This window comes from Siphateles boraxobius, unplaced genomic scaffold (assembly GCF_051911475.1).
Source record: "Siphateles boraxobius isolate OS27281-9 unplaced genomic scaffold, OSU_SipBor_1 19, whole genome shotgun sequence".
NCBI classification, from domain to species: domain Eukaryota; kingdom Metazoa; phylum Chordata; class Actinopteri; order Cypriniformes; family Leuciscidae; genus Siphateles; species Siphateles boraxobius.
This window is the reverse complement of record NW_027508799.1, coordinates 5,121,990-5,142,842: the sequence shown is the minus strand read 5'-3', so window position 1 is coordinate 5,142,842 and position 20,853 is coordinate 5,121,990. Positions and strand designations below refer to the sequence as shown.

Genomic DNA, 20,853 nt, shown 5'->3' with positions numbered 1-20,853 from the left:
CCCTCTGTCGCCAGACCCCTGGCAGAGCAGGCCCCCGCGGGACGACCAGCCTGGTCCTCCCCTGGCCCCCTCTGCCAGGGTGCGGTTGCTAACTGTGCCCCCTCTCCGGGCCGCTATGCCGTCCACATCTGGGCCAGTTACTCCGCCTCGCTGCCCCTCCGGGGGGACGCCTGTGGCTCGCATGATCCCGTTGGTTCAGTTCCTGGGAGCCTGGCTAGAGCTTCCCCGTCTGTCCCACTGGATCGCGCGTACCGTCAGGCTCGGCTATGCGATTCAGTTCGCACGGTCTCCTCCCCGCTTCAGGGGAGTCCGCTCCACTTTGGTCGGTGGCAATGCCCCTATCATGAGAGCAGAGATTGCCACCCTGCTGGCGAAGGGTGCAATCGAGACTGTCCCTCCAGCCGAGATGAGGTCCGGCTTCTACAGCCCCTACTTCATTGTCCCCAAGAAAACCGGTGGGTTACGGCCAATCCTGGACTTGCGCGTGCTGAACCGCTCCCTTCACCGGATGCCGTTCAAGATGCTCACCGCCAAACGCGTTTTCGAATGCATACGGCCCCAGGATTGGTTTGCAGCGATCGACCTGAAGGACGCCTACTTTCATGTCTCCATTCTTCCTCGACACAGACCGTTCCTCCGGTTTGCTTTCGAGGGGCAGGCATACCAGTACGCGGTTCTCCCTTTCGGGCTAGCCCTGTCTCCTCGCATCTTCACGAAGGTCGTCGAGGCGGCCCTTGTTCCCCTTCGAGAGCAAGGGGTTCGCATCCTGAGTTATATCGACGACTGGCTGATCCTAGCTCACTCTCGAGATCAGGTTTGCGAACACAGGGACCTAGTGCTCCGGCACCTAGCCCGTCTGGGCCTTCGGGTCAACTGGGAGAAGAGCAAACTTTGCCCCGTGCAGAGGATCTCTTTTCTCGGTATGGACATCGACTCGGTCGCCATGTCCGCGCAGCTTACGAGCTAGCGCGCGCGCAGTCACTGCTGACTTGCCTAAGACAATTCGAGGGCAAGAGTGCGGTTCCACTGAAACTTTTTCAGAGGCTCCTGGGGCATATGGCATCTGCAGCCGCGGTCACGCCGCTCGGATTGCTTCATATGAGACCGCTTCAGCTTTGGCTTCGCGACCGAGTCCCGAGGTGGGCATGGCAACACGGCACGTTCCGAGTACCAGTTACTCCGACCTGCCGTCAGTTCTTCACCCCGTGGTCGAACCTCGATTTTCTCAGGGCCGGTGTCCCCCTGGCACGAGCTTCCCGGCATGTTGTTGTCTCAACAGATGCCTCCACCACGGGCTGGGGCGCCATGTGCAATGGACATGCTGCTGCGGGCTCCTGGACAGGACCCCAGCGGCTGTGGCATGTCAATTGCCTCGAGTTGTTGGCAGTACGCCTTGCCCTGCACCGCTTCCGGGCGTTGCTCAGGGGTCAACACGTACTAGTCCGCTCAGACAATACCGCCACTGTAGCGTACATCAACCATCAAGGTGGTCTACGCTCCCGCCGTATGTCACAACTCGCTCGCCACCTCCTCCTATGGAGTCAGAAGCATCTGAGGTCGCTTCGAGCCATCTTCATTCCCGGAGCGCTGAACTGTGCAGCCGACGAGCTCTCACGGCTTCAGCCCCTCCCTGGAGAATGGCGACTCCATCCCCAGTCGGTTCAGCTGATTTGGGACCAGTTCGGGGACGCGCAGATAGATCTGTTTGCCTCTCACGACTCGACCCATTGCGCCCAGTTCTATTCCCTGACCGAGGGCACGCTCGGCACGGATGCTCTGGCGCACAGCTGGCCGCAGGGCCGCAAGTATGCGTTTCCCCCAGTGAGCCTTCTTGCGCACACCTTGCGCAAGGTCAGGGAGGACGAGGAGCAGGTCATTCTGGTTGCCCCTTACTGGCCCAACCGGACCTGGTTCCCCGAACTAGTACTCCTCGCGACAGCACCTCCCTGGCCGATCCCTCTGAGGAAGAACCTTCTTTCTCAGGGACGGGGCACCCTTTGGCACCCTCGTCCCGATCTTTGGAACCTCCACGTGTGGCTCCTGGATGGGACGAGGCAGGTTTGAGTACCCTACCACCAGCGGTGGTGGCTACCATCACTTCCGCTAGAGCGTCGTCCACGAGACACGTCTATGCGTTGAAGTGGAACCTCTTCGTCAACTGGTGCTCTTCTCACCGAGAAGACCCCCGGAGATGCTCGATCAGTGTTTTGCTTTCCTTCCTTCAACAGGGGCTGGAGCGAAGGCTGTCTCCCTCCACCCTGAAGGTCTATGTTGCCGCCATTGCCGCACATCATGACCTCATCGAAGGTAAGTCGGTAGGGAAGCATGACCTGATCATCAGGTTCCTGAGAGGAGCGAGGAGACTAAATCCTCCTCGTCCTCCTCTCGTTCCCTCTTGGGACCTCTCAGTGGTTCTAACTGCCCTGAAGAGTGCTCCCTTTGAGCCCCTGCAATCAGTCGAGCTTAAGTTCCTGTCTATGAAGACAGCGCTCCTGGTTGCACTGGCCTCCATCAAGAGGGTTGGGGACCTGCACGCATTCTCCGTTGACGAAGCGTGCCTGGAATTTGGGCCGGCTTCCTCTCACGTGATCCTGAGACCCCGGCCTGGATATGTGCCCAAGGTTCCTACCACTCCCTTTCGGGACCAGGTGGTGAACCTGCAAGCGCTGCCCTCGGAGGAGGCAGACCCAGCCTTGGCACTGCTCTGTCCAGTACGCGCTCTCCGCGCCTATGTAGACAGAACGCAGTGTTTCAGGACCTCAGACCAGCTCTTTGTCTGTTATGGTGGGAAGCTGAAGGGAAAGGCTCTCTCCAAGCAAAGGTTGTCTCACTGGATAGTGGACACCATTGCCTTGGCTTACCAGCAGCAAGGTCGTCCGTGCCCCCTTGGTGTGACTGCCCACTCCACCCGGAGTGTGGCGTCCTCTTGGGCTCTAGCGCATGGCTAACAGACATCTGCAGAGCTGCAGGCTGGGCGACACCTAACACATTCGCCAGATTCTATAATCTCCGAGTGGAGCCTGTGTCCTCTCGTGTACTCGCTTCAACCAGCTAGTACCGGACCCGCTCAGGTGTCTTCGCTTGCTCGCCATTCCACTCCACGGACTGGATACGTGCGATACTTTCCTCAGGTGAGCTTCTCCGAAAGCCCTGAGCTCCTCCAGCACTCCTGACGTCGGCGCCAGTGTCTATTGCCTGTGCGTCGGCTAGGTGCCTCCCGTGTGCATGGTCCCTCCTCTGAGCGACCCCCACATGTGTATTTCCACTGTAAGCCTCTCTGAGCGTGTGTCTTTCCCTTGGCAAGCCACCTTGCCACCCCTGGGGTTGAAATATTCCACCTGCGGCTGGACACCCCAGTGTTTCCCATATGCTTCCTTCGGGTCATATGTGTATTCTCTAAGTCCCCCCCCTCCGGGCTGGCATTAATTGCATACTTCCCCTAGCTTGGGATATGCTTCCCAGTGTACCTTGGTATTCCTGTGTTATATGGAGTCCTTTGTCCAGGCTGACAGGGATCTCGATTTACGCAGGGCACTGGAAGACAGCTGAGAAGGTGGCGTGATTAGACTGGTAACCCCATTCGTCGTCATCCGACGTAACTCGGAGTGACAACGAAAGGGAACGTCTACGGTTACGTATGTAACCCTCGTTCCCTGAGTAGGGAACGGAGACGTTACGTCTGCCTGCCACTTTCCGCTGTACCGCGGGGATCGCCTGAGCTCAGTCTTGGCTCCTCAGCGAAGAAACATATCTGCTTGCTGCCGGCTTCCTCCTTTTATACCCACGAGGTGGGGCGGAGTTACGCCATGCAAATTCCGCAGACCCATGGCATTTCTTTGCCATTGGCTCGTTTTGTAATACTCGAAGTTGATAGGCTTTCTAAGCGAAACCCCATTCGTCGTCATCCGACGTAACGTCTCCGTTCCCTACTCAGGGAACGAGGGTTACATACGTAACCGTAGACGTTTCCTTCCTGGCACGTATGTTTGTCCGTCCCCAGCAATCTGTGTCAGGCTCTGGTGAACTTGGTGGAACTACAAAATACAGAAGTTTAGAATATGGTGAAGTAATGATGATTAAAATTGATGTTTTTATTTCATCAGGTATTTTGTATTAAAACATGGCATATTTGGGATATTGGCTACCAAATAATGATTTATATAAAAACCTAAACCTGATATTTACAATTACTTAAGTGATTCAAGTCAACTTTACCTTCTTGAAGTTCTGTGGTACTACTTGTAGAGCACACAAAAAACATTTATTTGTTTATGGCTAATTGAAATGTGGCAAGCGGTACGTTTGATGGACAGAGAAAGAGCGTGAGAAAGACAGGGAGACAAAGCAAGAAGAGAGAGAGAGAGCAAAGGGAGGAAGAAAGTCGACTACGCCACCCTGGTCACTAAGCCAGGGAAGTATCCTAGTGAGAACACACAGGTTCGATGTTTCCCTTACACAGAGACTCTGAGACTTATTGGACAGCGATAAAATGCTGCCGTGCCAGTCAGTTAGGCTCAATCATAACCACGACACACAATAAACAACTCACTGGACTCGTGATTACCAGAAGCAGGACAAGCTAGTGCCAGACGTCGCTAACATCAGCGATGGTAAAGGAGCACCCACACGTGCACTACACTTCACACACACTCACGTCAACCAAGATCAATCACTATGGGTTGCAGACCACACACTGTGTCTCATCAGGACCTGCCACCAAAATGGAGCAACTAGCCCTCCTGCTCCGGACTCACAGTGCCTGAAACACAAGAAATAAAAAATTACAAAATAAATTTAATTGTACCCACATGTGGGTAACCAATTTACAGGACACAATATACAAAAAGACATAAAATAACATGCATAACTAAAGGAAAAACACCCCGCAATCCACTCAAACCTGCACTCATCAGTTTCAGTGATTGTGAATAGATCACTACGGACCAACCTGACCAGGCTTCACAGGCCGGTTACCACTCACCATTCCCCTTTCCTTAGAACAAGCAGAGGATAACTTGCAGTGAACAAAAGAAAAAAAAAAACATTATTCATAATACCAAAAAAATACAAAGACAGCACCCAAAAATAACAAAGAAATCAAAACACGCAAAATGCAGAAAAATTATAAATTAACAAGTCACAAAATAATAAAGCAACAAAGATACCCAAACGGAAAAGTACACAAAAAAATACACAAACAACTGGGTTAATTACACACCCACGAACAAAGCAAAATAACTCAAACAAACGCAAAAGACAAACATCAACAATGCGGAAGCGTGCTCACACGTGAGCAACTGCACTGAAGCATGTTGATTGAAGAAAAAAAACAATAAAACTAAAGTAGTAGGAACAAAACAGCAGCGGTGAAAGTCCACAGCCATGCAGCAGTCTTCACGTGCCCTTCTATAGGCGGATTAATTCACCAAACATGCGGAGGTCGCGTCATTCGTCCAGCCACCAACAGCAGAACAAAGTTCACAAAGCAGAGCAGGAAGCCAAGCAGCAATACACCAGCGATACGTAGTGCAAGATATATAACTTGCGATGGTATCCGGCAAACGACGCGTATTACCAATGGTTGCGAAACCTCAGCACCACGTGCGCTTATCCATAAACAGCCCAGCACCTCCAGCCATAGCACCAGACATAGACGGGAGCACATTAACTCCATGTCCGGTGGCAAAACCACCACCTTAATATACACCTTGGAATTAAATGCTGATTAACTTCACACATCCAGGGCGAAGTCAACACACGCAGAGAGGACAGCACGCAACAGCGGCACTTCACTACAGAAACAATCTAAAGTGCATTTGAGGCAATATTGAAAATCAGTAATCACTAAAACTACCTTCACTCCTGAATGTCAATTACCCATGTAGGCCAATGTGGATGGAATGCTTTGCCTGCATCTTCAAAGTTTTCGTGTATTTTTCAATAACTCTTTTTTTGTGAAGATGAAAGAACAGTCGTAGGGAGAACATATAATGTTCATCCCTCATTTGACACAAAGAATATCTGCTGTTCAGCTACGGGGGAATTCACAAGAGCAGCTAAGTGTGGTGCCAATTTCAAACTTCTCAAAACCTCTTATCTGCTTTGATTTTTTGATGGAACCGATCATACAAGGAGAATCCTGCATTGATTCCTTTTCTTGATGACAAGCCCACACTTGTCACCCATGGGAACCGGACTTCAAGTCGTTTTTCCGCTGCTGCCTGGATGTGTGCAGCAGTGTTTTCACAAACTCGTTGTTTGCGCACAAAAAGTATTCTCGTCGCTTCGTAACTTTAAAAAGTTGAACTACTGGAGACAGACTTTTTACTACCTTTCTGGGCATTGAAATTGGTTATTGCGTTGCATTCTATGGAGGGGTCAGAAACCTCTCGGATTTCATAAAAAATATCTTAATTTGTATTCCAAAGATGAACAAAGGTCTTACGGATTTAGAATGACATAAGGGTGAGTGATTAATGACAACATTTTCCTAAATGGGTGAACTAACCCTTTAACATATGACAAAGTCTTACCACCGGCCTTTTGAAGCTTAACAAACATTTTGGGGTACAAATCCTTGTAAAGGAGTAGCTCCTCAAGTCTGTTAATTAAGTCAGTGGTACTACCCATGTGTGATACTCCCAGGGCATTGCAGGCTTTCACCAAGGCTTCTTTCTTTGGCTAAATATAAAAGTCATGGTTAATAAAGACAAAAAAATGGTAGAAGAAAACATCATTAGCAGAATAAGGTACACTACATACAGTTTTGGACTCCAGCACTTGGCTCAAAATGGCTTCTTCATCTATCTCCAAGCCACATCTAGAGGTGAAAGCACGATCTTTCTGAGACAGACCTTTGTACACTTCTGTCTTTGGAACAATATCGCTTATCCTAGAGCAGTTAACCAGCCATGGAGTAAAGGCAGTGTATGTCAAGGGATGTGAATAAGGATTGGCAAATGTGTTGCCTAAAATGCAAAAAGGAAAATAGTGGGAGTGGGGGTACCCATAGCTTACATCCTGAAATGAAAGTTTCATTTCAGGATGTAAGCTATGGGTACCCCCACTCCACCCCCAAAATAGCACTTACCATCACAGATCCCAGAAGCAGTCATTTCCTTCTCAAGTGTCTCCCATCTTGTTCTCACATTAACTTGAGTATCCTCTTTGCAGATTTCGTCCAAATTTGGCCGTTTAAACAGATGTGCTAATACACAACCAAGACAATGAGCAAAGAAGCAAATATATATCAAGACCAGTCATTATATGCACTCACAATTAACAATACACTCTCACTTACCAGGTAAATCAAATGCAATTTTCCAGTTTCCATCTGCAACCAAAACCGGAGGGCTGTGGCCACATCTGACACATGAATAGTCATCGGAGTACACCCTCAGAGCAGAGAAATTATAAAATGCCTTTCGTATCAAATTGTGTGGAAGAGTGATGTTGGCATGATCCTCCATTGTTTGCAAAAAACGTCCAAGGGCAATATGATTCTATAAACACACACACACACACACACACACACACACACACACACACACACACACACACACACACACACACACACACACACACACACCCGACATGTAGAAGTATTTGTGAAATTCAAGTCATATTTTTAAGTCACTCACTGCCAGTCCAGCTGTCAGAAGAGAACAGAGGGGAATGGTCAAAAAGGTCCTGTTTTCATTATAGGGGATTATCACGCTTCCGGGTTTCATGGGCGGTATTTGTCAACTTTGTGCATGTCAACTTCCGGCGCAGTTCAACAATGGCGGAAACGAAAGCTAGATGTCACTGCTCTGTTCCACTTTGTAAATCGAACAAACAACGCCAACCCTACTTAAGTTTTCATGGATTCCCGACTGAATTGAGTCTAAGGAAGAAGTGGATTAAAGTGGTTCGCCGGGATGAAGGGCCAAACTTTAAAATAAAACAAGGTAGCACGTTTGTTTGTAGCCGGCACTTTAGTGAGTCAGACTACACTAATGTTACAGGTAGTGCTAGCAGACTAGCGTTAGCTGACGAGGCTAACTTTACCAACCGGGGTCGAATCAAGCGTCTAAAAATCGGGTCTGTACCCTCCCGTTTCCAGTGGAACAACTGGGGACTGCCAAGAAGGGAGTCCGCTTATAAAAGAGCGTCAACTCGCTTAGGCCATGACGTTTGCCCAGCCCTTCCTCTGGAGCAGCCCCTGCCATGTGAGGAAGAGGCGATGGAGGAGGTCGCAGCTTCGGTGGTGATGACAGAACATGATTACGCTTCTGCTCCTAAACCAGGTATGTCATTGTTTAATAAGAAGCTTTAATAAGAATCAGTATATGTTTAATTTATACAGTGAAAACTAAGCAGTGTTTTATTTTTACATTTGATTATTTAATGTCTGTTGTTAAACTGTTAATGTAGGCCTTCCTGAAACCCTAAACCCTGTGGTTTACTGATGTTAAAATAACACTTCTTATGTGACAGTAAAACACTGATGTTAACTTTCAGAAGCTGTAGAGATGTTTTCGTGTCACAAAAAGAATGTGAAACACATATGTAGGTTATATAATTTAAAATATATTTTAAAGATAATTTACGTTTATTTTACACACTTTAAGCATTATCGTCTCCCATATCGAATATCACATTATTTAATGAGTTATCGCATATCGCACTTTTTTTCACAAATATCGTGCAGCCCTAATACCGAGGAGGTGTGTGTAACTTTTCAGAGCACCGGCACAAAATGTTTAGACTTACTGATGTCCCAGCATTTGACCAATACCACAATGTGAGAAGCTTAATCACAAGTACAATTGTTGCATTTTATATCTTACCTGATTAAACGTAAAGGTGAATATTGAGCTATAAAAAGCTATTTCATGTAGCTTTAGAGGTCCAAACTACTTCTAATATGCAAGTCACAGACAAAATGTGATGTTTAAATTGTTTCTCTCATCTCATACAGGTGCACTGGATGCTGCTGCTGCACGCATACATCAATTGGAAGAGAAAATCAAGGAACTGACAACAGAGCTGTCACAGCTGAAAGTGGATCAAGTGCATTTTCACAGATTTTGTGTCTCAGACAAGGACATCCTTTTTTACACAAGATTCACGTCAAGATATGTTTTTTGTGACTTCTGGGAGGCTATTCAACCATCTGCCTCCATGCTGGTTTATTGGTCGAAAGCTCAGAAAAAGGGACAAACATTTGAACCCATTTCTCCCAGTCCAACGCGTAGACTGCAACTGGTTGATGAGTTTTTTCTCTTCTGCTGCCGAGTTGCTGCAGGCCTGCAAGAGAAGGTGCTGGCTGACATGTTTCAGGTCAGTGTGTCCACTGTCTCCCGTGTTGTTATAACATGGACCAACTACCTTTACCTGCTTCTTGGCTCCCTTCCCATCTGGATGAGTAAACAGCAAGTCAAGAACACCATGCCAAGCAAATTTGTGCAGAACTGTCCAGATGTTCGGGTAATCATCGACTGCACCGAGGTACGATGTCAGAATCCATTATCCCTCACTCTCCAGTCAGAGGTTTTCTCATCGTGTGACAAAAATACGACAACCTTTAAGGGATTAATTGGGATTGCCCCATGTAGTGCTGTGACTTTTGTGTCAAGTCTCTTCACCGGCTCCATCTCTGACCGAGAGCTGACTGAACGAAGTGGACTGCTCGACTTACTGGAGCCAGGAGATGGCTGCATGGCAGACAAGGGTTTCACTATTGAGAAGCTGCTAGCTGACCGTGGGGCAACGCTGATTATACCACCCTTCAAGATGACAGGTAGGCATGAAAGGAATGAACATTTCAAATTAAAACTGTGAAATGATAATCATTAAGATGTGCAGAGAAATGTTTAAAAAGTACTGAGGCAGTCACTGAAATAATAGAAATTAACTTATTTCATCTCTAACCACAGCGCAGTTCACCAAAGAGGATGCTCTAAAAACACAAGCAATCGCCCGACTTCGAATCCTTGTGGAAAGAGCAATACGCAGAGTCAAGGAATATCGCATTTGGGAACACACTCTCCCTCTAACCTTGTCTGGGACAGTCAACCAGCTGTGGACCGTCTGCTGTGTGATGACCAACTTCCAGGGACCACTTGATTTAAAAGGCTACATCCCTGTTGAATAGTGTTCCCCCGATCACATGCATTTAACTATGTACTGAAAACATTGTATATATTGATGTATATAATTGAATAAGTTGTTCATCTATAATCAATTCTAAAGGGTCAGTTTGTCCTGAAAGTATTCAAAATGATGTATATAATTTAATAAGTCGTTCATCTATAATCAATTCTAAAGGGTCAGTTTGTCCTGAAAGTATTCAAAATGATGTTAATATGTAATGTAGTAAATAATGTACTCAGAAAAAAATGTAATAAAGTCCTTTGATTCAATTCCTTTATTAATTTAGTTCATTTTACTTTCTGTTGAAGATACACATTCATATATGTACCAAAGAAGTACAGGTCCACCTTCTTTTTCATCTCTTTTATCATTTCATCATCCCTCCAGACTCTTTCAACTGTGAAGTCTCCCTCAGTGTCTGTTATAAAATCGCACCAACTCAATCCAGTTACTGCCAATTGACCTTGAACCTGCCAGTGGTATTTATGATTCTGCTTCAGTTTTGCCTGACCATTCACCATTTTTACATGTCCTGCCTCAGAAATGCTAGAGATGTCTGGGCATTTAACTTCAGCAAGGCCAAAACACGGAATGGCACTAGGGTCATATACCCTTGCATCGGGGCTAGCCCCGAGGTGAGGAGCATCGGGATGGATAACAAATCCACAGTGTGAGACATTTACATTGAAATGTTTTGAATATTGTTCCAGCACCTGTGGCTCGCGTTCAAGGCCCCTTTTCATGGCGGGAGTTTGGAGTACTCCCTTTAGTATCCGCCCTGCCAGGGTCTGACCAGGAGATGGCCCTTTCACATGGCTAACCTCATAGAACCTACTAGCTGTCACTCTAGGCTTGCGTAAAGCTTGCCATAATGGGCACTCGGACTGCTCACGTGTCTGCTCCTCCCTCTCAGCTGCCATCTCGTGTGTCACCGTTAAGCTGTCCAAATGGAGAGACTGTTGAGAGTTTGGGTCAAAGTTTGGGAAAGTAGTGGGAAATGTTGACCCCTCTATAGGCAGATTAGGGAATGTTGGTGCATCTGGGTGTTGAACATCATTTCCGTGTTTGACCACAGGAGGACACTGGTAGGACAGGAGTGAACCTCGCGGCACAGGTCCGAACCTGGAGTCGACCATGGAGAGTTGAGACAAGCCATGCAGCACTGAGGATATTAGTGGTTGCGGCCTGAGATTTTTCAGTCGTTTCCCAAGAGACAAGACTTGCGGGTCAGGGAGGGATCCTGAAACGTAAAATTAAAAACATTAAGTGTTAAATTATCCCCACATCTCACGCCCCGGCTGAAAAATAGACTGGAAGTCTATTCAATGCGGTGCAGCTCCGCGCAGCTACAATGTTACCTTTGTCCTTGGTCGATGCCATGTTTGCAGAGAACTTGTGCAGGCCACAGGTGGTGGAACAGCTCTCACCTGCAGAACAAGAGATAGAAGAGCAAAACGGGATTGAGGATGTGCTAGGGCTGCTCGATTATGGAAAAAATCATAATCAAGATTATTTTGGTCAGTATTGAAATCACGATTATTTGACTTTGGGAACGTGTTGCATTTATTAAAAAGACACCTTTCAACAATTCTTAAAATAAATCTAAATTTGTCCATTTATTGTACTTTTTGACCTATTAAACAGAACTGCAAAGTCACAAGTGGTAAAAAATGTGACATGTTTACGAAGTAATTTGTTGTAGGGGGGTCACCAGAGCGTTATTTACCTTTATAAAGGACAATCTTTTATGTCAAATTCTTACATTTGATCAAATTCAGTTTTAAATAAACAGGGCTGTTATCAATCAAATTAATTAATTTACACTGCAAAATTACAACTGTAATAATTTTATGAGATTAATGTTTAAACAATCAATTAAAAAAAGTACTATTTAGGTGATCGTTGTGAGCCAAAATCGAAAATGAAATCGAAATTAAATTAATTGCACAGCCCTTGTTAACAATCAATGGCAGTGTCACTCCTGCCCATGTAAACATCATCCCAGACCACAGCTCTCACCTGCAACATGCTGTAATGGGCACTCTGGAACAACAAGGCCACTAGATGGTTGCACAGAGCCTTGCCTGCTGTACAGCTGCATGAGGTTTCTTGAAGTTCGGCTGCATCAGCTTGGAAAAAAATCTACATTAAAGACACAACACAATTTTAGTTGATAAAGTCAAACTAAAATGAAAATCGTTTTCAAATGATATAGAAATGTAAGGAATAACATTACAATTAACCAAAAATTCTAGGAAATCTGCAACCGCAGTAGAGTAGTTAACCCCTTACACCATTAACATGTTGGATTGTACAAACAGGATATTAAAGAATTTAAATGCAAAGTTACATTTTCATGATATTGTATGTCACAAAGGTATAGCAATTTATTGCACATGGCTGTTGACTGACTTGATGTAAACAGGCAACAGTGGAAGGGGTTAAACTTCTTGCCTTAGCTTCCTAAAATAACCTTCAAATAATGTGACTGTTCTCGCTTCCTCATTGACCTGTAACACCTAGACCTGACAGCAACCGCCCTGTCAATGATGTTGGACACTGGTGGACAAAATTATAATTAATGCATATACTGTGGATTGTTCATTCTAGCAAAAGGGACACTCGTATGCTGACGTTATCTAGTTGACACTGAGAGGCTAACCTTCTTCCTTTCAGAATACAAATGAAATGGGTGAATTGACTCAGCCTCTTGAATAATCTTAATTTATGTGGGTTTAACCATACGAACATCTGAGCTGACGCCAAACTGACATTAGCATAAACTAACCTACCTAGCTAATGTTATGTTAGCTAGCGTTAGCTAGCTAATAGCCACTCACCTTCGTAGTCGTAGATGAAGTTCTCGAAAAAGAAACTGTATCCCTTGTCCACTTTGGAGCGGGCTGTGATGGAATGTTGTTCAGTTAATCGATGTACGTCAGAAAAAGTTATTTTGGGTAAATTTACGAGGGATGCAGTATAAGTAAACGGGTCGTCCATCATGGATTCGCCAGAGTGATTCACCGGAAGTGACAGTGCACAAAGATCACTGAATGCGGAAGTACTACGTATCAGCGTGATAATCCCCTATTGTGGAAACCAGACTGATATTCTTGAAACCTCACTGGACATCCACAAACAAGGCAGTTCTTCACATACACTGGCACATCTGGAGAAGACAGAAATTGTTTAAAAGATTAAATGTTCATCACATTGTGGAAAATACATGAAAAAGAGATCTATACATTTCTGAAATCAGCCTTGAGTCACTGAAGATATTCCATACACTGTCCCATGCCATGTAATTAGTACCCTCTCCCCCAAAGCTTGTGGAGTGGGACCAGGGCAATAAGGACAGTTGGACTCCAGGGGTTCAAAGAAGTCTGGGATTTGGCATTCTTTTGTTGACAAATCCTGTGGAAGGTTTTCTGGCACCCTCTTTTGCCGCCACAAATAATCTGTCAACTCCTGTATGTCAGTAGAAGCCAGTGGTGCCACTTCTGTCTCTGCAACATCTCTGACCCTTTCATCCACATTACTGTCTTCAGCATTTAGGTCAGTTTGACAGAAAAGGAGGTGGGGTTTCTCTTGAAACAGCCACCACATGCACAGGTATCTGTGGACGCAGCTTCTCATTCTATTGCGGCACTGGCAGTGCCACTTGCCCAGATGGCTATCAAAAGAGACTCTGGTCCTTTCGAACTGACACCAGTTGTCTCTTACCCCAGTAAACAAAGAAACTAACCTGACAGAGGTATGCTCATGCCAAAAAAATCGGAAAAACACAATCCCCACCACCAGCAATACTTTTGTTTGTTAGCTGCACACATACATCTTGTCGGGTTTTGGACAGCAGGCAACTGTCAACCATTGACTGCAAAGTCTTCCCTAAGTGCTGCTGGTGCAGAATAGCACACAGCTCTATTGGTCCTCTGAAGGTGATCGCATTCAATGCCTGGATTGCCACTTTCTACTCCAATCCTCATAAAATCTCGACACAGAGGTGACTCACAGGCAATAGACCCCAAGACGACTTGTTTCTTTACGTGAACAGGGACTCTAGGTCCATGGGCATCTTTTGGGGTGACAAAAATCCCATTTCGTTCATCAATACAAATGACAGGTGGCTGTTCCTTGACCTGCTGTCCTGCCTTTGGTTTTTCTGATGATGGCATTTCTGAGGGACAATATATAAACATGCTAAAGTAGACAAAGATCAACAAATATTAAACATTCTTAAATACCAGTATCAAAAGTACATACTGTCTGGGTTGTTGGTAATTTTGCATGTAACTGAAATATCTGCAAAAAGGACAAAAGATGAGGTGAGTTAATCATAACATGAATGAAATCAAAATGAAACAAGACTTTAAAATTTAACTAATAACATTGCACACACTATGATTATGTAGGTGCTTTTTAAAGTCAGGGGCACGACACAAGATGTGCTGACACTTAGAGCAATGCCAATGGCACCTATTTTGTTGTCGGGCATTCAAACAAAAGCAAGCAACACAATATTTTTCTAGAAAGACAAGACAATGTTAATACATTTTAACTTACAACAAACATGTAAAATGCATGTGTGCTTTGTACAATGCTTACGGATGCCATTGTCCTCAAAATGTATGGCATGCTTTACATGCTTTGCCTGAAAGTGCTCAGGACTTGACATCCCACCAGTTGTACAGTAGGGACAACTGCCTGTCCCAGAAAAGACATCGTCTTTTCCAAAAGCAAAGGGTATTCCTACACATGCAGTGTATACGCGAAAATAACATACATCAAAATAGCAACACAAATTAATTCATATATAAAGGTAGAACATTTAAGAAGTCTAAATACATCTTTAACATGGGCAGGTGTTTGCATGTTCTGCTCAAATTAACTTTAGTTAGTAAGATTTTGGGAAATAATTGGCTTCTTACCTGCCATAATTGTTTGGCAGTTACACAAGAGGCGTAGAACAGAGTGTACACAGATAGAAAGGTAGAGTTAGAGATAGACAGGTAGAGTTAGTGATAGAAAGGTAGTTCTTAAAAGAACTGTTTTGTCAAAAAATGCAATAGTAATAAAACAAAAATCAATAAATGGTTGGATATCAGACAATCCCCTGAAAAATTAAATACACAAAAAACGATATGGTTAGTGTTGCACGTGTAGGCTGAGCTCGTCAATAATTCCAATAAATCAGCATTACCTTTATTCTAATCAATAGATTAAGTTACCATGTTAACAAATGCAAAAAAAATTTAATGGTGATAGTAGTAATAATAACGTTGTATTTAAAGTTAATGGTAGCCCCTCACAAACCAGGACCACACGGTGCACAAGCTGTGTTTCTACAAATGATTAAATTAACAAATTAAACTAAAGTAGGCAAAGATACACTGTCTCTAACATAAAAAGTTAAAATCCAATTTACAGAGCACCAATTATTTATTAATCTGATAATTCATTTACGAACTTACCACGCCAAAAACCCCCGCCATTACTGAAAATTCGCTGTCGCTTGACTTCAAGTTACATGTGATTGGTTGCTGCTACCTTGGACGATACTGATTGGCTGCCACGAATTGGCAGGCCTCCTAATTTGGCAGGGCTTCCGGCTGTCAACGGCAGCTACTTCCTGCTGCCAGCTGCCGATTTTTTCGCTGAGCCCCTACTGCTGGGAGAGCATATGGGTCTGGGTATTGTTCGTTCATTTGTTTTTGCTTTAACATATGAAAACGAGAAAACAACTCCTTTTTTCATTTTTTTAGAAAAACGAAAAAAAAAAAATTATGACTTGATTTTGTTTTTTTCCCGTTCTTGCACGGAAATCAGAAAAACCACTTGATATTTCGATTTTCCCCTGTGGTTGGTGCTAAATCTGATTGGCGGGATTTGCATTAATTGTTTTTCAAAATAAGAGTTTTCCCAACACTCTATTTGTTAGCCTGTAAAATTAATTGTCTATTTGCTATTTGTCACCCAATTATTTGGCTTCACTGACTGAAAAAATCTATTGAAATAGCCTAAATGTAAACATGTTCACACATTGACAGTTGTCAGGGTGGTTATCAGACAAAAGGCAGAATGGAGAGAAGGCCCTTCTTATAGTTTATATTGCATTCCTTCGCAATATAGGTTAATTTTGCCTTCCCTATACTCCTGCTCACCACGGTTTTGAGAATGCCTTTCAAGTCAAGTCAAGTCACCTTTATTTATATAGCGCTTTTATGCGCCGATTTATGCGCCGATAAATTTTTTATTTATATAGCGCTTTTACGCGCCGATGCTCATAAGTCAGTGGTTAGTAACTTTTTGACTCCGACTTCGTCTACTCCGTGCGTTTCTCTGCCCAGGAGGACGCGATCATCTCTGGCATCATTCACTCCGGCACCGACACAACACCATGGACCCTGGGTGATCCCACAGCGAAAGACACGAGCCAGGACCAGAGCAAGAACCTCACCGCCCCTCCCGGTCTTCGAGATCTCCACCCGGAACCGCTTCTCCCCCCTTCGCGAGTCGGAACGCGACGACGCCGTGATCATCGGCAGTTCCATGGTCCATCATGTCCGCGCTACCTCAGGTAAGGGTACGGTGCGCACTCACTGCTTTCCTGGTGCTCGTGTTCTTGATGTCGCCGCACAGGTTCCCGAGATCCTGAACGGTGACGAGCGCGTCGGAGCTGTAGTGCTGCACACGGGAGTAAATGACATCAGGCTGCGGCAGACGGAGATTCTGAAGAAGGACTACAAGAGCCTGATTGAGACGGTACGCAGCACAGCGCCTGAGGCAACGATCATCGTGTCTGGACCGCTTCCAACGTACCGACAAGGACAGGAAAGGTTCAGTAGATTATTTGCACTAAATGAATGGTTAATGTCATGGTGTAATGAACAGAAACTGCTCTTTGTAAATAATTGGAATCTGTTCTGGGAGCGACCTAGGCTCTACCGTGCTGATGGCCTGCACCCCAGCAGAATCGGAGCGGCTGTTCTGTCGGACAACATCTCCAAGACGTTACACACCATATGACTAGAAAATCAAAGTCCAAATCACAGTCTTTGCTGTGCCAAATTAATTGATATAATTAGTGTAGAACATTATATAGAAACTGTGTCTATTCCTCGTTTAGTGAGGCCATATAATAAATCTACTGTAGGATCTAGGAAAAATCTTATTGTAATTAAACCTGAAAATCTAAATATCAGTGAACAAAAACAATTTCTAAAGCTAGGTCTTCTAAACATTAGATCGCTCACACCCAAGGCGGTTATTGTAAATGAAATGGTCACAGATAATAGTTTCGATGTACTTTGCCTTACTGAAACCTGGCTTAAACCAAATGAGTATTTTGGTCTAAATGAGTCCACTCCACCAGGATACTGTTATAAGCATGAGCCCCGTCTGATCGGTCGTGGCGGCGGTGTTGCAACAATCTATAGAGATATTCTTAATGTTACTCAGGAAACAGGTCACAGGTTTAATTCGTTTGAAGTACTTGTACTAAATATAACGCTCTTAGATGTAAGAAAGAAATCCCTATTATCCAGAGGTGGAAAGTAACGAATTACATTTACTCGCGTTACGTAATTGAGTAGTTTTTTTTGTGTACTTCTACTTTTTAAAGTAGTTTTTAAAATCTGTACTTTTACTTTTACTTAAAGGTATTGTAGGTAGAAATCCCCAAAAATACTTTTTTCCAATTTTTTTCAAACTGTCTTTATATATCAATGCATAATTAAAATGTAAGTACTCTGGAAAATAAATTATAAAAATCGAGTTTCTGTAGTTCTCTCAGGACTGTAATAAACACAGCTCATTATTCCAACCGGGACGAAAGAAATGATTGGCTGGGGCGACTGTCACTCTCCCTCGCTACCATGGATACCACCTCTGCTGATACAGGAGGAGCCCAAATGCGCGCACCCGTTTGAAAAGGAACGGAAGCTAGTAATAACAAACAATTATGGCAGAGAAAGAACAGTCACAATTCTCAGTAACGTTACCTGCATATAGAGGCAGCGAAGTCAAACGAGTTAAAAAAAGGAAGACAGTATTTGAAAAGGCTATGAACAAAAAGTCTTTGGATAAATAAAGAAATCATAAGAGAGTCGGCGTGGCTTTCCAGCGTCGGCTACTACTGATTGATCTCAAGGGGCTGAAAAGTGACTCCATGATGGCTTTATTTCTGCTGGACAGGTAATCTTGCTGTTTTCATTTTGATGGCATTTATTTTTTCATGAAGCATGTATCACTAGCACACCTAACTACCTAATATTAGCTACCTAACGTTACGTAGCATAACTAACGGTACTGGCTTAGCTATGACAGTGTAACTTTGGTGTCGACTAGTATAACGTTACTGTTAGTGAGCCAGGGTTGAGACGATAAATAAGCAATAGGCCTATCTGCAGTCGAAAGCTGTTTTATTTAATTTCGCCGAATCTAACTTTAGGTTAAAAAGTTTAGGGGATCTATTTTTATACCTAGCTTTACCCTCTGCCTAAACGGTGTTCCTATTTTCACCGTGAACTCTACCTACTCCGTTTTTTCACGTTTGGTTTGTTGTTATATGCTCTACATATGTTTACCTATGTCTTTATGTTGTATCTGTATGTGCTATACAATATATGTTGTGTGTGTGTGTGTGTTATATTATCTTGGGTCTGCAATGCAGTTGTGAGAAGGTGTTTGAGTGTATGTAATTCAGTTTATCTGTAAACAATCTTATGTTATGAATCTTACAAATTCACCTTCATCACAGTGTAACTGATAGTAACGGCAAACGTGTATCAATGAAGCTATTTATAGCTTTGCCTTATATTGAGTTTGATTCCGTTACGAGCTAGTAAAATATTTTAAACTTTACAAGTATCGTTATGCGAGCTGGATAGTGAGTACTAACAGCCATGTTAATTGTTTATATTCATACTGATAAAGTTAGTTATTTTATTACTTGTGATTCTGACATGATGTCACTAAAGCTGGTAAACACGTCCGACTCTTCCAGCTGAGCGAATGGCCGGGATTGCGCGTTCATTTGTTTTGGGGGCGTGGCTTTGGAAGGAGCCGAGTAGGGAGGGAGTGGGAGTTAATGGAATAATGAGCTGTGTTTATTACAGTCCTGAGAGAACTACAGACACTCGATTTTTATAATTTCTTTTCCAGAGTACTTACATTTTAACTATGCATTGATATATAAAGACAGTTTAAACAAATTTTGACAAAAAGTATTTTTGTGGATTTCTACCTACAATACCTTTAAGTACGTTTTCTTTGAAGTATTGTACTTCGCTACATTTGAAATCATATCCGTTACTGAGTAAAAAATAACAATACAAGGGGGAAAAAAAAATCACACACTCCGGAAACTACTGAATTGATTGAAGGGCGGGAGAACAAACGCGCAAAAAAGGTAATGCAGACCCAGCTGAAGCTGAAAGCTAAGCGCCAAGCGAATTATGGCCAGTATGAAAAGTAGAAAAAAAGCGTGGTTGTCCTCGAGGATAGATATCCAATTTGCAAAAAATGTGGACGCAAAGTGGCTGCAAAAAGAGGATATAGGACACCATCCCTCCTGCAGATAAAGATATGTCCCGATTTACGTGATGCAGAGGGAATCCCGGAATCCAGTCATGAAAATGGAATTCACTTAATGCAGATGTCACGTAAAACATGCAAAATAATGGATGGATGAATACATGGAAAGTAGAATAAATCCAATCGCGACATGGTCTGTGAATATTTAAGCTAAGCACAAAAATACTGCATGTAAATATATATTGAAGGCCGTCCTTCCGCGGCCCGCCGGAGGCAAACGCTATTTTCGAGCGCTCTGCCGCCGCTTATTCTGGCTATATATATATTTTTTTATTTATAGCATGCAGTTTAGCAAGAATAATGATTGCTCAAACCAGACAAATTTACAATTGGCATTTTTATTCCACATTTCAAAGTACAGTAACTGTCATTTAAACAAGATATTTCAGATCACTGAAACATAACAGAAAAATAAATAAATCAATATACTAACATGCAGGTTTCCAATTCAATTTTGGTTAAACAGCCTTACAAGCAAATTACAACACTTACAATAAGTGTTCATATAAAAAGGACAGCTCTAGGGTAAAAAATTACCAGTAAACATTATGACAAGTAAAGAGGATATTTGATACCAAATAATGTGCAAGATACCAAATAAATAAAAGTATAACTACATTTACAAGCCATTTCTAACAATATGATAAGTGGTAGTAATTTATAGTAAAGCTCTGGAGTAAAATAGGCCATTATAACGGCAATGCTGACCTGTGGCACAAGGATTTACAAGCTTTATTTGAAAAAGAAAAAAAGAAAGTAATTTCCACAGTGAGTGAGTGTAGTCTGACACTTCTGACTTCTTTAGGGGTCTTGATTCTACTGACTGCAAGATAAAGAAAGTATTCCAGTTGTCAGTGATTCTGGGGTGTCAGTAGTCAGTCTAGTTTTAAGTGGTCGGCTGTGGGTCCCTCTCAGCTGTGCGGCGCCTTTTTCTGCCTTCACGGTCAGATGCTCCTTTCAGGTAACGCGTAACGTTAACCTGGACCGCCTCATCAGTGCATCCTGGGTTGCCGGGTCCTTCCGGATGGCTAATATAGAAAATACAGATCTGTCATTTAATTTGAATTGCATGAGGACAATAAGACATACACATCTACTTAAATCTAAAAAAAATATCCAACT

The 20,853-nt window shown here is 43.8% G+C and overlaps 1 protein-coding gene and 1 long non-coding RNA gene across 4 annotated transcripts; both read right to left on the bottom strand.

The window, feature by feature from the left end:
• Window positions 1–6,324: 6,324 nt before the first annotated feature.
• On the bottom strand, window positions 6,325–7,708 carry LOC143741481 (uncharacterized). Of its 3 annotated transcripts, XR_013205070.1 has the most exons (5): window positions 7,573–7,702; window positions 7,301–7,502; window positions 7,091–7,207; window positions 6,763–6,968; window positions 6,325–6,681 (listed from the first exon to the last, which is right to left on the bottom strand). It is a non-coding gene; the product is annotated as an uncharacterized LOC143741481 (long non-coding RNA). The 3 variants fall into 3 exon arrangements; XR_013205071.1 differs by having other exon boundaries at window positions 6,325–6,968; window positions 7,641–7,708; XR_013205069.1 differs by having other exon boundaries at window positions 6,325–6,968.
• Window positions 7,709–13,403: 5,695 nt separating this feature from the next.
• LOC143741620 (uncharacterized) lies at window positions 13,404–15,638 on the bottom strand. Its single transcript, XM_077233885.1, has 6 exons — window positions 15,609–15,638; window positions 15,066–15,250; window positions 14,743–14,886; window positions 14,537–14,662; window positions 14,401–14,439; window positions 13,404–14,314 (listed from the first exon to the last, which is right to left on the bottom strand). The coding sequence occupies exons 2-6, from the start codon at window positions 15,070–15,072 to the stop codon at window positions 14,001–14,003; spliced, it is 630 nt and encodes a 209-aa protein (XP_077090000.1). The 5' UTR covers window positions 15,073–15,250; window positions 15,609–15,638; the 3' UTR covers window positions 13,404–14,000.
• Between the last annotated feature and the right edge of the window lie 5,215 nt (window positions 15,639–20,853).

What these genes read in the sequence shown, in the direction of transcription:
- LOC143741620 (XM_077233885.1), bottom strand. An exon ending in TTTTGAGGACAATGGCATCC is followed by an intron (nt 14,663 to 14,742) that starts GTAAGCATTGTA and finishes TTGTCTTTCTAG; the next exon opens with AAAAATATTGTGTTGCTTGC. An exon ending in AAAGCACCTACATAATCATA is followed by an intron (nt 14,440 to 14,536) that starts GTGTGTGCAATG and finishes TCCTTTTTGCAG; the next exon opens with ATATTTCAGTTACATGCAAA.